We start from the raw sequence: 13,847 nt of genomic DNA on the forward strand, positions 1-13,847 counted from the left end.
GAGAAGTGAATGGCAACCCACTCCAGTATTCTTGCCTGGAGAATTTCATGGACAGAGGAGCCTGACGGGCTACAGTCCATGGAGTCTAAGAGTTGGATACAACTGAATGACTAACACTTTCACTTTGAGTCTCCCTACTAGTAATCTGTTTAGATTTTCTTGGTAGGTTATATGTTTCTAGGAGTTTATTAATTTCTTTTAAGTTATCTGGTTTGTTGGAGTGTAATTTTTAATGGTGTCCTATGAAGCTTTTTTTTTTTTTTTAATTTCTGTGGCATCAGTTGCAATGTCTTATTTATTTCTTTTTTTTTCTCATAAAAATCTACTTTATTTCGTGTGAGAAACAAAATACAAGAACAATCTTTGGAAAGAATAAATCAACAAAAAGTGATATGCATTTCTGGGAAAACAAACAGTTTCTTCTCAGACTTTAAGTTTCCGGGCACAGAGAGGCTATATTTGCCTAGGAGTTTAAATGCCCAAGGAAAATGGGGATGGCTAAGAGCTTGGTATGACTGAGTTAAAGATGCTATCTTATTTATTACATCTCATTCCTTTCTAACAAAAGGTACACATGGGGTGGAAAGGGAAAGGATAAATATTGAAGGAATTTACTATTTAAATGTTCATCACAAATGTTCTTTGAAAGATCTAGGCTGGGAAGGCAAGGCTAAGTGTGACCACAACTATAAGTCACCTTGAGAAGACGAGAGGTTCTCAGAGGCAACAACAACAACAAAAAGTCAGGTTTAGACTTGATTAGCCATACAAGAAGAGAAAAGGACATTAGATTTTAAGGCAGGGAGAACTAAACACCAACACGAAGAGTAGTTAAGGAAGAAAGAGCTAGAAGAATATAAAGACTCTGCAGGAAACATGGTGTTTCACCCTACACACAGAAAGGGGCCTCAGCGAAACTGCAGAGGGCTGATCCTCAAACTGATCATGTCTTTGCCAATCTCTGTCACCGTAGTGACCTTGCAGATCTGACCCTTAAACTCAGGGGAATAGCAGGCCCCACTGAGCGGACATTTCTCCACTGGCTTTCCAGGGTAGATGGGCCAATAAGATGCAGCACGGATGTCGAAAGGGTTGTGCATGTCATAATTGAGCTGATAGGCATCTGTGGGGTTTTTCTCACAGGCAGACAGGATTTTGCGGGTCTGTTGAGCCACCTCCGGCTTGGGCCCGAGTTCCAACAGGCGCCGAGCAAAGGCGGCAGCAGTCTTGAAGTTCTTGAGCTTGAAGAAGAGGTTGAGGGCTGTATGCAACACCAGGATCATGTGCACTGGCTGCAGGTTTGAGTGGGTGAAATAGGCTGCCATCTCACAGATGCGCTTCTGCTGTTCTAGAGTTTCTTTGGGCAGTTTCTTCCTTTCTGTCTCCATGGACAAACCCACAATGTACTCACGGCAAATGGTGATAAGCTGCTGAGCCTCTGCAATCTCTTGTTTATTGTCTACAACAAGAAGTGGCATGCTGAGTAAAATGGACCGGGATTTTTCCACAGCCTCCTCAAACTTGCCAACTGTGGTGAGCTGGTAGCACAGCTGCAACCGTTGGATAAGGTCATTAAGCTTCAAGCCCACAGCTGGTACACCGTTCTTCAGCCCTGCATCCTTCCAATTGCGATTAGGATAGCCATACATGGAGGGCAGGCAAGGCAGAGCCTGATAGGTGGTGTGGCCTCGGGCATAGGTCTGCAGGAACAGTTGCTCGTAGGGGCCAAACTGGGTTACCCCTACTTGGTCGTGAAGGAGTCGCATGGCTGTTTCAAAAGAGCCGGCCAGGATGTGATCAACTGGAAGCTGAGAGTTATTACACCAGATCTGAGTTGGGCTTGTTCCCTTGGTTGGGGGCACAAAGAACCCATCCTCAGCTCCACCAGCTGCCCCAAGGGGTATATCCAGCTCAGGAGGAAGCTCCAGATCTTCTTCCACATCCCAGCCACCTCCTTCTTCTTGTCCCTTGCCAAGAGCATCATCCCCCAAACCTTCTGTAGCCTCTACAAACCCATCTTCATCCAGCTGCAGCTCAGCATCCTCTCCCCAGCCCTCAGTACCAACAGTGTCAATGTCAATGTCAGCAGCCAGCACGCCTCCCTTCCCCTTGCTGGCAATGGAGCCCTCAAAGAACCCTTTGGACACAGTCAATAAGGGCCAGTTGGTATCCAACGGCATGATAGGTGCAGGTGGCTGAAGCAACTTGGCATTAGGGTCAATGTCTGGGATTGTCTCCTTCTCTGGGTCAAATGTCTCCTTCAGGCTCTCAGCTTCTTCGTCTAAGCCGTGGGTAGCAGCTGTGAGATAGGCCAGTGACTTCTGCCCACAGTTCTTCAGGATCCGCACCTGCTCGGACACATCTCCCAGGTAAAGGGCATTCTGATAATGGCCACTCATGTCCTTTCGTATCTCAGCAATCTTCATCATCTTGCGAAGTTTCTCTAGGTTGCCAGTGATAAGGTACAAGAAGGAAAGTTTGTCAAAGTTTTTGGTGTGCTGATAACACATTTCCACAATCTGGTGGTTCCCCTGTAGTAAGGCCACCTCTCCCAGCTTTTCCCAGCAGTTCTTGTCATCTAGTGCTTTGGCTGCTTCCAGAGCAGTCTCAATGTTTCCACACTCCAGTGCCAGACTAAAGCGAGTTTTTTTCATCCTTGACGAAATGCAGTGCCACTTCAGGATATCCCTTCTTCTGAAGATAAGCAATGATAGACTGGCCTACAAGTTTCGCATTCCTCACCGTGTGTAGCACCTCGTCATATTTTCTGTTGATCAGGGCCAGTTTGAACTTGAACTCAGTGGGATCAATGGTGAGCACCCGAGGATGACACTCGCTGTCCAGGCAATATACATTGTTGCCCTTCACCCGCGTGACGTAGATAGGTAAATCCAGAGTTCGGATGATCCCGTAGTCCCCAGTGGTGACAGCATATTTGATGTGGTTGCTTGTGGTATAGATAAATACCCCACTCTCATCCCAGGCCCCACTCTTGACACGAATGTTCTCATGAATGTTACATAGAGCCTCCAGTTTGCGGTTACAGATCACAATGGCATGTTTGGCCAGTAGTGCTACATGGGACATGTCTGCTGACCAGATAACATATTTCACCTTGGAAATCTTCACAGATGCCAGAGTCCACTTCTGCTGTACATCAAAGAGTGTGATGGATTCTGCATCTCGAAGCAGGAGGTTGCCTGTGCCAGCATAAAAAATCTCTTCGCAGTTAGGCACCTGTACCTTTTTGGTGATCTCATTCTTTAGATTCTTAATCAGAAGCGAATGCATCCGATCTAGGACAGCAAACCAATTTCGAGCAACCCAAACAGCTGTCAGGCCTGAGGATCGTTTCCCTTCAGGAGCATCAGGATTCTGGGAGTTAGCATCCTTGGGGATGGTATACAAGTCATAGGTACTATTTTCTAAATTGCTGGCTCTTGTACACAGTAGGACTGCGTTTTCTGCTCGATTGTATGACATACTGAACACTGGAAACTTGGAACCACTCCGCAACTGCATCACAGCTACATCTTTGGAGCTGTTGAAATCCAACTGACGTAAGAATCGGTCCTTGACATAATGGAGCATATTGCCATGAACAGCATAGGCTGGCCGTTCTTGTTCCAGTTTAAATACAATCATGCCACCATCATGGCCTGCTGCAAAGAGGTTAAGGTTAGGGTGGGCAGCTAAGACCCAGAAACGATCATGGTCCCTGTGGAATGTCTGAACTCCAGTGCACTTAGACATGTCCCAGACTCGGATACTCTTGTCCTCAGAATTGCTGAGGATCAACTCTTGACGAGGGTGGAAGACAGCACAGGATACATTGTTGTAATGGCCTCGGCAGGTATCAACTTCCCATGCTTTTGATTCATTCATACGCCAGATCTTCACTTGACGGTCATCTGCCCCAGATACAATGAGTGGCATAGTAGGGTGAAATGCAGCCCAGTTAACTCCACGATCATGACCCTCTAGTACATGCTTCACCACCGCATCTGTAGTTCCAAACAGATCAACCCCCGTTATTCCTCTCACATCCGACTCCACTGCACCAGGGGACAGGTTTTTTTTCCTTAGACCAGAAATATCCCAAACGTGCACAGTCTGGTCCAGGCTGGCTGACACGACCAGGTCTTCTGAAGGGTGGAACTGAGCGCACATGACGTAATGATTGTGCCCTGTTAACACACAGACACAGGTTTTGGACTGCCAATTCCACACTCTGATGGTCTGATCATCTGAGGCACTCAGAATCCAAGGATATTCATGATGAAAAAATGTAGTGCGGATGTAGTCTAAGTGCCCAAGCAATGTGAAGAGACAGCGCCGAAGCTTGTAATTCCACACCTTAATCTTATAGTCATCTCTTCCAGAGGCAAACAGTGGCTGCTGCTTATGGAAGTCAATGCCTCGTACTGGACCATCATGCTCATCGAACTTGTCAATGAGGGTACACATCCGATAGTCCCATAACTGGATGACTCCATTGTGTAAACTGGTCAGGATCCAGGGTCTTTTGGGGTGAAAGCTGAGTCCTTTAACCCGCGCACTCTTGGTCTCAAATTTGGTTAGCATCCTTCAGGTTCTGAGCTGTTAATCCGAGTTCTGACACTCCCTGCCGCCCTATGGTTGCCTCCACGTCAGCGTCCCTCTGCATCTTTATTTCTGATTTTGTTTGGATTGCCTCTCTTTTTTTCTTAGTCCAGCTAAAGTATTTCATTTTTTAATCTTTTCAAAAATACAATTTTAGTTTTGTTTTTCTACTCTCTATTCCATTTATCTCTATTCTAATCTTTTATTATTTCTTGCCTTTTGCTAACTTTAGGTCTAGTTTATTCTTTTATTTCCTTGAGGTGTAAAGTTTATTTGAGATATTTCTTCTTCTCTCATATAGGTGGTCATTGCTATAAATTTCTCTATTAATACTGCATTTGCTTTATCCTTTAAGTTTCAGTATGCTGTATTGTCTTTTTTTGTTTGTCTCAAGATATTTTTCTATTTTCCCTTTTGATTTCTTCTTTGACCCATTGGTTATTCAAAGTTTGTTGTTTAATATCCACACATTTGTGAATTTTACAGTTTTTCCTCTGCTACTGATATCTAATTTCATTCTATTGTGTTTGGAAAAGATACTTGGAATAATTTATCTTTTTAAATATAAGATTTGTGGCTTAACATGTGATCTATCCTGGGGAAGGTTCTGTGCTCACATAAGAATGTATATTTTGCTACTGTAGGATGTAATGTTCTGTACATCTGCTGACACCGAGATGTATGGAAAACCACTCCTCTGTTCTCTGTCTGTTCACAGATTACTTTCTACTCCAAAATGTGTGTGTGTGTGTGTGTGTTTTAGGGGAGAGGTTCTCACATCAAACAGTTCTGTAACATCAGCTGATTGTCCTATAAATTAACTCAATTCTGATACTATCTACCTAGAGTTAGCATCAGATCTCACAGATTAAGGACTCAGTCCCACCAGCCCACTCCCTTCCCACTTCAGATGACAACTACAAGTCCTAATCGCTATCTGTACATCAGACCACTCAGCTATAAATTTGAGCTTCTCACATTCCCTCTTACAGGTTTGATTAATTTGCTAGAGTGGCTCACAGAACCCAGGAAATGGTTTATTTAGTGTATTACTCATTTGTTATAGATGGATGTAACTCAGGAATAGCCAGATGAAAGAGATTCATAGGGCAGGATATGGGGAAAGGAGTTCCCATGATCTCTCCAGGTGTATCACCACCCCAATATCTCCAGGTCTTCACTAATCTAATCCGGTGCTATCTGAACCCTACCTTTTGGGGATTTTTTGTGGAAGCTTCATTAAGTAGGCATGACTGATTAATTCATTGGTCAGGTGATTTAGTTCATTTGATTCTCTGTCCAACTCATCCCTTCCCCAGGGAGAAGTTAGGAGTTAGGTGTTTCATTTGCTCTCTCTCTGCTGAGCAAAGGGGAGTGGCTATGATGATTGCCAGCTCAAACCGTCATTGGTGTTCTCATTGTCCCCGGGAGACTTTAGTATGCCATGTTCATCAGTGCTCTGAGGGATGCTAGATTGAACTCAGTCACCTGGGTAGCCCCAAATAAGTTAGAGCATTGAACACACAGTGAACCCTTTCCCAACCTTGGCAGAAACTGGGAACTGGAGTTTTCTGTCCCAATCATATGGTGCTATGCTACGGGTAGGTTTTCCTGCCAGCATCAGTGTGGCTGATTTCCTGCTTATTTGAGGTATGGGAGCTTCTTAACGTCTGGATTTCTTATAAATGAAATCTGTCTCAGAATTTTTCAGTCAGTGTGTTCACTGTGAGAAGGAATGTCCAAGCCTTCCTATTCCACTATCTTGCTGGTGTCACTCCCCTTCACTGGGTGATTTTGGGGAGGAAAGGAGATAAAGGATGAAAAGTGCTTAGCTCTGGGCACTGAACATATCAGTCAATAAATAAATGTTGATAGTGATAATGTAGCAGAGACATTACTTTGCTGACAAAGCTCTGTAGAGCCAAAACTATAGTTTGTCCAGTAGTCACGTATGGATGTGACAATTGGATGATAAAGAAAGCTGAATGCTGAAAAACTGATGCTTTTGAACTGTGGTGCTGGAGAAGACTCTTGAGAGTCCTTTGGACTGCAAGGAGATCAAACCAGTGAATCATAAAGGAAATAATTCCTGAATATTCATTGGAAGGACTGATGCTGATGCTGAAGCTCCAATACTTTGGCCACCTGATGTGAAGAATTGACTTATTAGAAAAGATCCTGATGCTGGGAAACATTGAAGGCAGGAGGAGAAGGGGACAACAGAGGATGAGATGGTTGGATGGCATCACTGACTCAATGGACATGATTTTGAACAAGCTCTGGGAGTTGGTGAAGGTCAGGGAAGTCTGGCATGCTACAGTTCATGGGGTCACAAATGTCAGATAAGACTGAGCAACTGAACTGAATGATATTGTTAAAATATTATGATTGCATTTCTGGTCCAGGGTTCAGTTTTAGACTTTCAATAGTGGAAACATGCCCTTAAATTTCTGAGCAGCCAAGAGCAGTGGATAATGCTGTAAGAATGGACAGAGTGACCAAAGGCATTTATATTATAAATTTGCCCATATACACATATCTGGGATCAGTAGCAGGATAATAATATTAGACTACCATGATAATTTGCTAAATATTTATTACAACCTGAATTACCAGAGATTGAAAGGGGAGAGTAAGACAAGTTCCCTTTCTTAGATATGTTTATATTTTGGAGGGGAGACATATAAACAACTAACTGTCATGAAACTGATCGGGTACGTTGGCAACACATGGACTTAATTCTTCTGGGTGGGACAGAGAGCCAGAACCAAAGAGCAGGTGTTTGCCAAGTGGATACATTGAAGAAGGATGTTCTCAGTAGAGCAGCATCATTATGGCATGAGCTCTGAATGTCTCAAGGTGCGGTGTGTATCTTAGAGATGAGTGTGTGTGTGTGTGCACATCACATGCTAGAGATGAGGTCAAATTTAGCTGAGAACAGTCTTGAGTTTACAAGTGATATAATCCAACTTTTGTTTAGAAAGTTAACTCTGACAGAAATAAAGACAATGCATCAGCAAGAGAAGAAATTGGGAGCAGGAGTTGAGGTATTTCAGGTATAAATTAGAGGAAAACTGAAGAGGAGAGAGAAGAAGATTTTGAGCAAACAGGGGGTCATCTGCAAGGTTTTCTGTATAAATGTCAGGGAGTACTGAAAGTAGTCCAGAGGATTAAGAAAGTAAGAATGAGTAATCAGTGAGAATATTCATTTAAGAAGTTTGACAATCAAAGAGGCAGAGACAGGGTTAGTAGACTTGAAAATCAGGCTGAATGGAAAGGAACATTTTCCTAGAGGAGAGACTTAGTTAAAGATAGAAGGAAAGAAATGTGAGGAATTTAGGATGCAAAAGCAAGTAGTAATTGATAAAGAAGCTTCCAGAATAAAACCAATAGCACAGATGTCAGGCGTGTTCTTGGAAGAGATGAGGATTCAGTTTTTCCCTAATAAGTAAAAGAAGCGGAATTAAGATGTTAGTAAGAGTAAACATACTGACCTCTCATGTTTTTTTTTTTTTTCTGATAAATATGTGTGATGAAATTTTGAACTTTGACTGTATAATAAGTCAGTTGGGCTACAAGGCCATACAGATGTGGATAACAAGGATAAATATGTTTTAGAAGTAAGGGAAGGAAACCATGTGGATCATGGCTTGTGTTCCTTTTGTACTGTCAGCAAGAAGCGTCAAGTCATGTGTTAAGTCCAATTTCGATTATTCACGGCTCAGGAGGTAGCATATTTACATGTTCTACCTTTCCATGGCCCTGAATTCCTTTTATGTTTTATTAAAGTTATGAGACTTACCTCCTTTATTATAAGAGCACCTCAACCCACTTTTATAAAGTGGTAGATAAAATGTGAATAAATACTGAAGATATTTCAAAAACAGTTTAGATATGGGAGAGATGGGGCCATATTATTGATTACTTAAAAGTGATAAAAAGTTAGAAGAGACAGAATAGTCCATTGTGTTCAATCCGGACATGCTGAAGTTAAGAAAAGGACTTTAGACCATAACAAGCATCTGCCACAAAGCAGTGGCAGGCTGAGAGAGCACGGTCTGTGGCAGTCACAGATTTGAAGGCTATTGTGTGTCACGATTTGCTTCAGCGATTCAGTAAGTCAAATTCAGAGTCTCCTAAGACTGTTAAACCCTCAGCCCTAATTTGTTCCTCTCTACAGTGAAATTACCCAGAATGCTAAAAGATACAATCCCCTCTTGATATGGTCACGAATTGTCTAAATCCAAAAGCCAACACAACCGACATGAATTTTAGCATTGTCCTTTCTCAGAGAGTGAGCACCAGTATAAATCTCTAGACAAGGGAAGACATGAGAAAATTATTTTGCAGAGTCTCTGATTAAACACAATAAATTAGTTAAGCAGTACCACTGAGATTTGTGCTGGAGAAGCAGAGTTCAGAACTCCAATGAGAACTTGTTGGAGTCCTTAAGAAAGGAATAAATTACATCTGAGAGAAACTTACCCTTCAGCAAAGAAATAAAATAGACTGCAAGTATTTGTTGAGTTATGAGGAGCTATAAATGGGATTTTGTTAGTTCTGAAAATGTAGGAGGAGGGCCTTTATTTTGCAGGAAGGCTCAGGATGGCATTCCAACTAGCTGGAGAGAGTCTGTTAGCTAGACAATAGTGTTCTCCAAGTAGGAGTCCTCCAGGCAAGAGTCTGGCCTGTTTAAAACAGAGGAAACACATCACACTTTGAATACAGTCATATCATATGATTTATTTTTGCTTTCAAACATACCGTCACTGACTTCTGTGGTCATTAAATGAGAATAAACACCCTTTCTTTACCTCCCCCTCTCCGACATCAGCAATTTCAAGGTGATTCTTTGTAGTTCTCTTTAGTCAGGACTCTAATACCACCTCCTACCATCCTCAAGTCCATGCCTTCTTTTCTCATAATAAAGAAATGAGAAGACCTCGCCTTTGCTAACTTTCTACAGGAGCCAAAGTTCCCATTGGGCCATAATCGGTAACCAGAGCTGAAGGCTTAGCAATTAAATTCTCCTTGAAAATATATGAATAAAAGTAGAAATGGTATGGGCTGATTTTTGACTAAACTTCTGCCAGCTCTTGCAATGTTTTATGAAGAAATGCTGGCATATTCAATAAATTTCGGCTGGCTGTTGTCCAGGAGAAATTATCACTAGCCCATTGAAGGATCTCTGGCTGCTCCTTAGGAAAGGGAGGGGAGGAAGAATCATTCTGGTTCATTCTGAGTTGTGCATTATACATTAAATTAAAATATATGTTTCACCCATTTAGCAGTCTGAATAATAAAAGCTGTATACAGCTGCAACAACTCTGCTCTATGCATTTTAATGACTGATTTGTGAATATACTAGAATTATAACTGCTATTCAAATATTTTCCTTTTTTAAGATGTCACAAATCCCTCCCTTTAAAAATGCACAGACAAACACTTTATAATCTTTTAATAATTTGGACTAAAGGGTTTTAAAGCTTAGAATATGTGGAAATTATTTGTTTTAGGACCAGTAAATATAATGGGCTTGTCAATATGGTATTCAAATAACTGTCAAAATATTTGGAGTGTCTCCAGCAAAGGGAACCTAACTCGATTTCTGCATTCAAATGAATTCTAAATAGAAAAAGTGATATACAGTTCAAAAGGAAGCATTAGACTATAAAGCACCTTTCCATTTCTCTAAGGAATTGTGATCTACTGCTCAAATAGACTTTTAAATGGCTGCTGAGTTTTCAGCCTTCTCAGATGTTCATACTTAAATCAGTTTGAACTAGTTAAGTAGAGTCACAATTAGAATTGTAATTTCTTTTCTTTCCGTTTTTAACCAATTGTGAAGAAAGCTAATAAAATTGGGAAATGAACATCTGCAACCTTTAATATGAAAACTGGGTCTTAGAAGGGTGAAATAATGCTTTATCGGCCTCCAGGGGGTATTTTCCTAAGCATAATGCCAGTTTTAATGTAGGCGTTCTGTACTTTTTGTACAATGAAGCATAAACCAGAGGCTTTCTCTAATCAGTTCTAGAAATCAGGAGATTTAGATTCAACTTATGAGAAAAAAATGGCATTTGATGACAAAGATAATAATATAATATCTTCTATTTCTCATAGAAACCAAGAAAAATATCTGTTAGCTAAGAAGCCAAAAGTTTAGGATACTTCTGATTGCTGTGAGGAGATTCTCAGTAATTCGGGTGTCCATTCTTAGGTAGAAAACATGTCGGTAAGACATGAAATTCTATGGAATCTTTAGCAGAGCATTACAATTGTAGAAGTCATTCCCTTTATGTTTGCTTGTTTCAGTCTCAAATAACTTATAGTCTATTAACATTGCTCCCAGGATCTCATTTTACAAAGTATTGTTTCCAAAAAATAAAACAATTTGAAGAATCTTAGAAGCTTAAAAATAATGTTTTATTCCTGATTCTATTTGTGGTTTGTAACACTGATTCAAACTTCTTCCTAAGCAATTTTTGTTAACATGTATAAAGTGGGTAGAGTCTGCCTGCAATGCGGGAAACCCAGGTTTGATCCCTGGGTTCAGAAGATCCCCTGGAGAAGGAAATGGCAACTACTCTTGCCTGGAGAATCCCATGGATTGAGAAGCCTGGTAGGCTACAGTCCATGCGGTCGCAGAGAGTCGGACACAACTGAATCACTTCACTTTCACTTTCATAAACTGATCAAAATGTCTATTATGATAATTTATTTAGGAAATCCCATTTGTAATTGTTACTCTAGAGCAGGGGTCAGCAAACTTTTTCTGTAACAACAACAAAAAAAAACAGTGGGCAGTTTGGATTTTGGAGTGAGGACGCTGTTGGTCACACTAGGTGAACCCTGCTGTCCTAATGCCAAGTGAGCCATAGAAAATGTGCAAACGTGTGTGTGTGGCTGGTGGATGTGGCCCTTCTTGGGCTGTTCTAGAACAGTGATTCTCAGTTGGTTTTGGTGTGATGGGAGGGAACTTTGGCAAGTTCATTGGGGAGTAAAGTTCAAGAGAGTCCCTACTGGAAATTTTCATCTTTTTCCTGTAAAGAGTTCACAGGAAAGGACTTCCCTAGTGGTCCAGTGGTTAAGACTCACTCTTTCTATGCAGGGTTCCATCCCTGGTGGGGGAAGAAAATTTATTTTTTAGCTGAAATAATAATTTTGTAGGGTTTCTAGGTCTTTAAAATTGCAAAAATAAAACAAAGATGGTCAGAAATCACTTTTAGTATTACTATAACATTAGCATATATCGTCTAGACAAGTGATGTCCAATAGAAGTATCATGAGACATATATGTGAGTTTCAGTTTTTGAGCAACTATGTTAAAAAAGTTAAAAAAAAAAACTGAAACAGGTAAAATAAATTTTATAATGTGCTTTATTAAATAAATATATAAAATATTGTTATACTATAATCCATATTAAACATTATTAATAGGGTACTTTACATTATTTTTTGTACAAAAGTCCTTGAAATCTGGTATATATTTTACACTTACAGCATATTTCAACTTGGACTAGTCGTATTTCCGGTGTTCAATGGCCATATGTGGCTAGGAGTACCACACTGGACGGAATAGGAAAAGACCCTATAATATGTTACTTTTACTCACTGGACTATATTTTGAGAATAAATGGTGTAAAGCATAGGACAGATGAATGTTCTCCTTCTCCTCTACAGCAGTGAGCCTGGCAGCAGCCAAAAAGGTCTTCATAATGCAGCATTTTGGGAAGTTACTGCCAATCAAGAGAGATGGCATTTAGAATGAACCTCTCTACCAGTGTATATAGAGACCATAATTGGAATTCAATCATGCGATTGATGATTTGAAATCTCCTGACTCATTTCACACAGTCATTTTCTTTTATTTGCCAACTAGGGGTCGAAAATCCCAATACCAGGAGAGATCAGAGAGAGAGCAGTGAGAGAATCCAGCTGGAGGACAACCGTGGGTGTGATGGGCCATCTGCAGCAGGCGACAGGTATGTACCTTTCACGAAGCATCCACCTTCCAAAAGCTAATCACGTGTCAGCAAAACAGACACATCTGCAAGACTCACCATCGGATGTCCAGACCTGTTGGTTTGCAGTCTTTGGTACATGCATTAAGTATAAAGACATGTCACTATTTCAAGGGAATTAACACTATTGTTGTTATTAGTACTTGTCTGATCTTTGACAGTTGTGGGGGTCAGGTGATTTGACCCCAGCCTCGCCTCTTCGTCTGCCCTTCTGTCTTATGGGCATATTCTGCTCACTTTGACCAGAGATGCTGTCACAAAGTCCCTTTGCTTGTCATTCCTCTACTCTTTGCCCACCAGGGAAAAAAATGCCCTTCTCTGAAGCCTTCCCAATCTCTCTCTAATGTTCATAGCTGTACAGATGCACAAAGGCAAAATTCAAAAAAAAAAAAAAAAAAAAAAACTCTTGAAGCTGAAAGCCTTTAAGAACTCATCTGGTAATAAAATCTTGCCTGATCTGAACTCATTTATTAGCAAACTCTGACATTGCTGGACATGAGTCTCTTTATAGGTCTTTATTTAGCTAACAGTTATGAAAATTCATAGTGCAGAGACATTAGCATTTTGAATATAGGGGCTGGCCTTTGGAATGATTGTGTAAATATATGGTGTTAATACCGTGCTATCCTACTAACATCTGAAAAGTTCTGAAACACATCTGGCTCCAACTGTGCCTTGATTAGCGAGCTTTTATTACTAGTAGTAGGAGTATCAGTAAGTAGTTATTAGGCACAAAATACATTCCAAGTTCCTTATGTATTTTAACTCTTTTATTCTGCACAACAACCCAATTAGGTTAAGTATTATTATTCCTTTCTTTTGTAGATGTAAACAGTAAGGCATTTGTAGAGCCAAGTCACTTGCCCAAGGTCACACAGCTCCTAAGCGGCACCATCAGGCACTGCAGATAATCAAACCCAGGTAGTCTGGCTGAGTCTTTCCTGCTGTGCAGAAGCACCCATCTGAGAGTTTGTTATGGGTTCCCCTCACCTGACATTTACTACGTGAATGCGCTGTCTCCTGAACTAGAATTCCTCCTCCTTAAAAGCAAAGATTGTCTGCCTGATACTACCTACACGGTAAGGGTGTGAACTTAACAGCATTTATAGCAAAGAATGACTAGGTAAAAAGGAGCATTGTGGATTTCAGTAAGATTCTGCAGATGATGGTTCTGCATTTGTTCTGCCTTCCACAAAGCTTATTTAACTTTGCATGACCTGA

The 13,847-nt window shown here is 40.9% G+C and overlaps 1 protein-coding gene across 1 annotated transcript; it reads right to left on the reverse strand.

Moving 5' to 3' along the window:
• Positions 1–397: 397 nt before the first annotated feature.
• Positions 398–4,661, reverse strand: LOC133251610 (coatomer subunit alpha-like). The gene is given in 2 exon segments (XM_061424269.1): positions 398–2,648; positions 2,650–4,661. Coding segments are annotated over 2 exon segments (3,675 nt in total). The 5' UTR covers positions 4,585–4,661; the 3' UTR covers positions 398–908.
• Between the last annotated feature and the right edge of the window lie 9,186 nt (positions 4,662–13,847).

This window comes from Bos javanicus, chromosome 7, assembly GCF_032452875.1.
Source record: "Bos javanicus breed banteng chromosome 7, ARS-OSU_banteng_1.0, whole genome shotgun sequence".
Classification (NCBI taxonomy): Eukaryota; Metazoa; Chordata; class Mammalia; order Artiodactyla; family Bovidae; genus Bos; species Bos javanicus.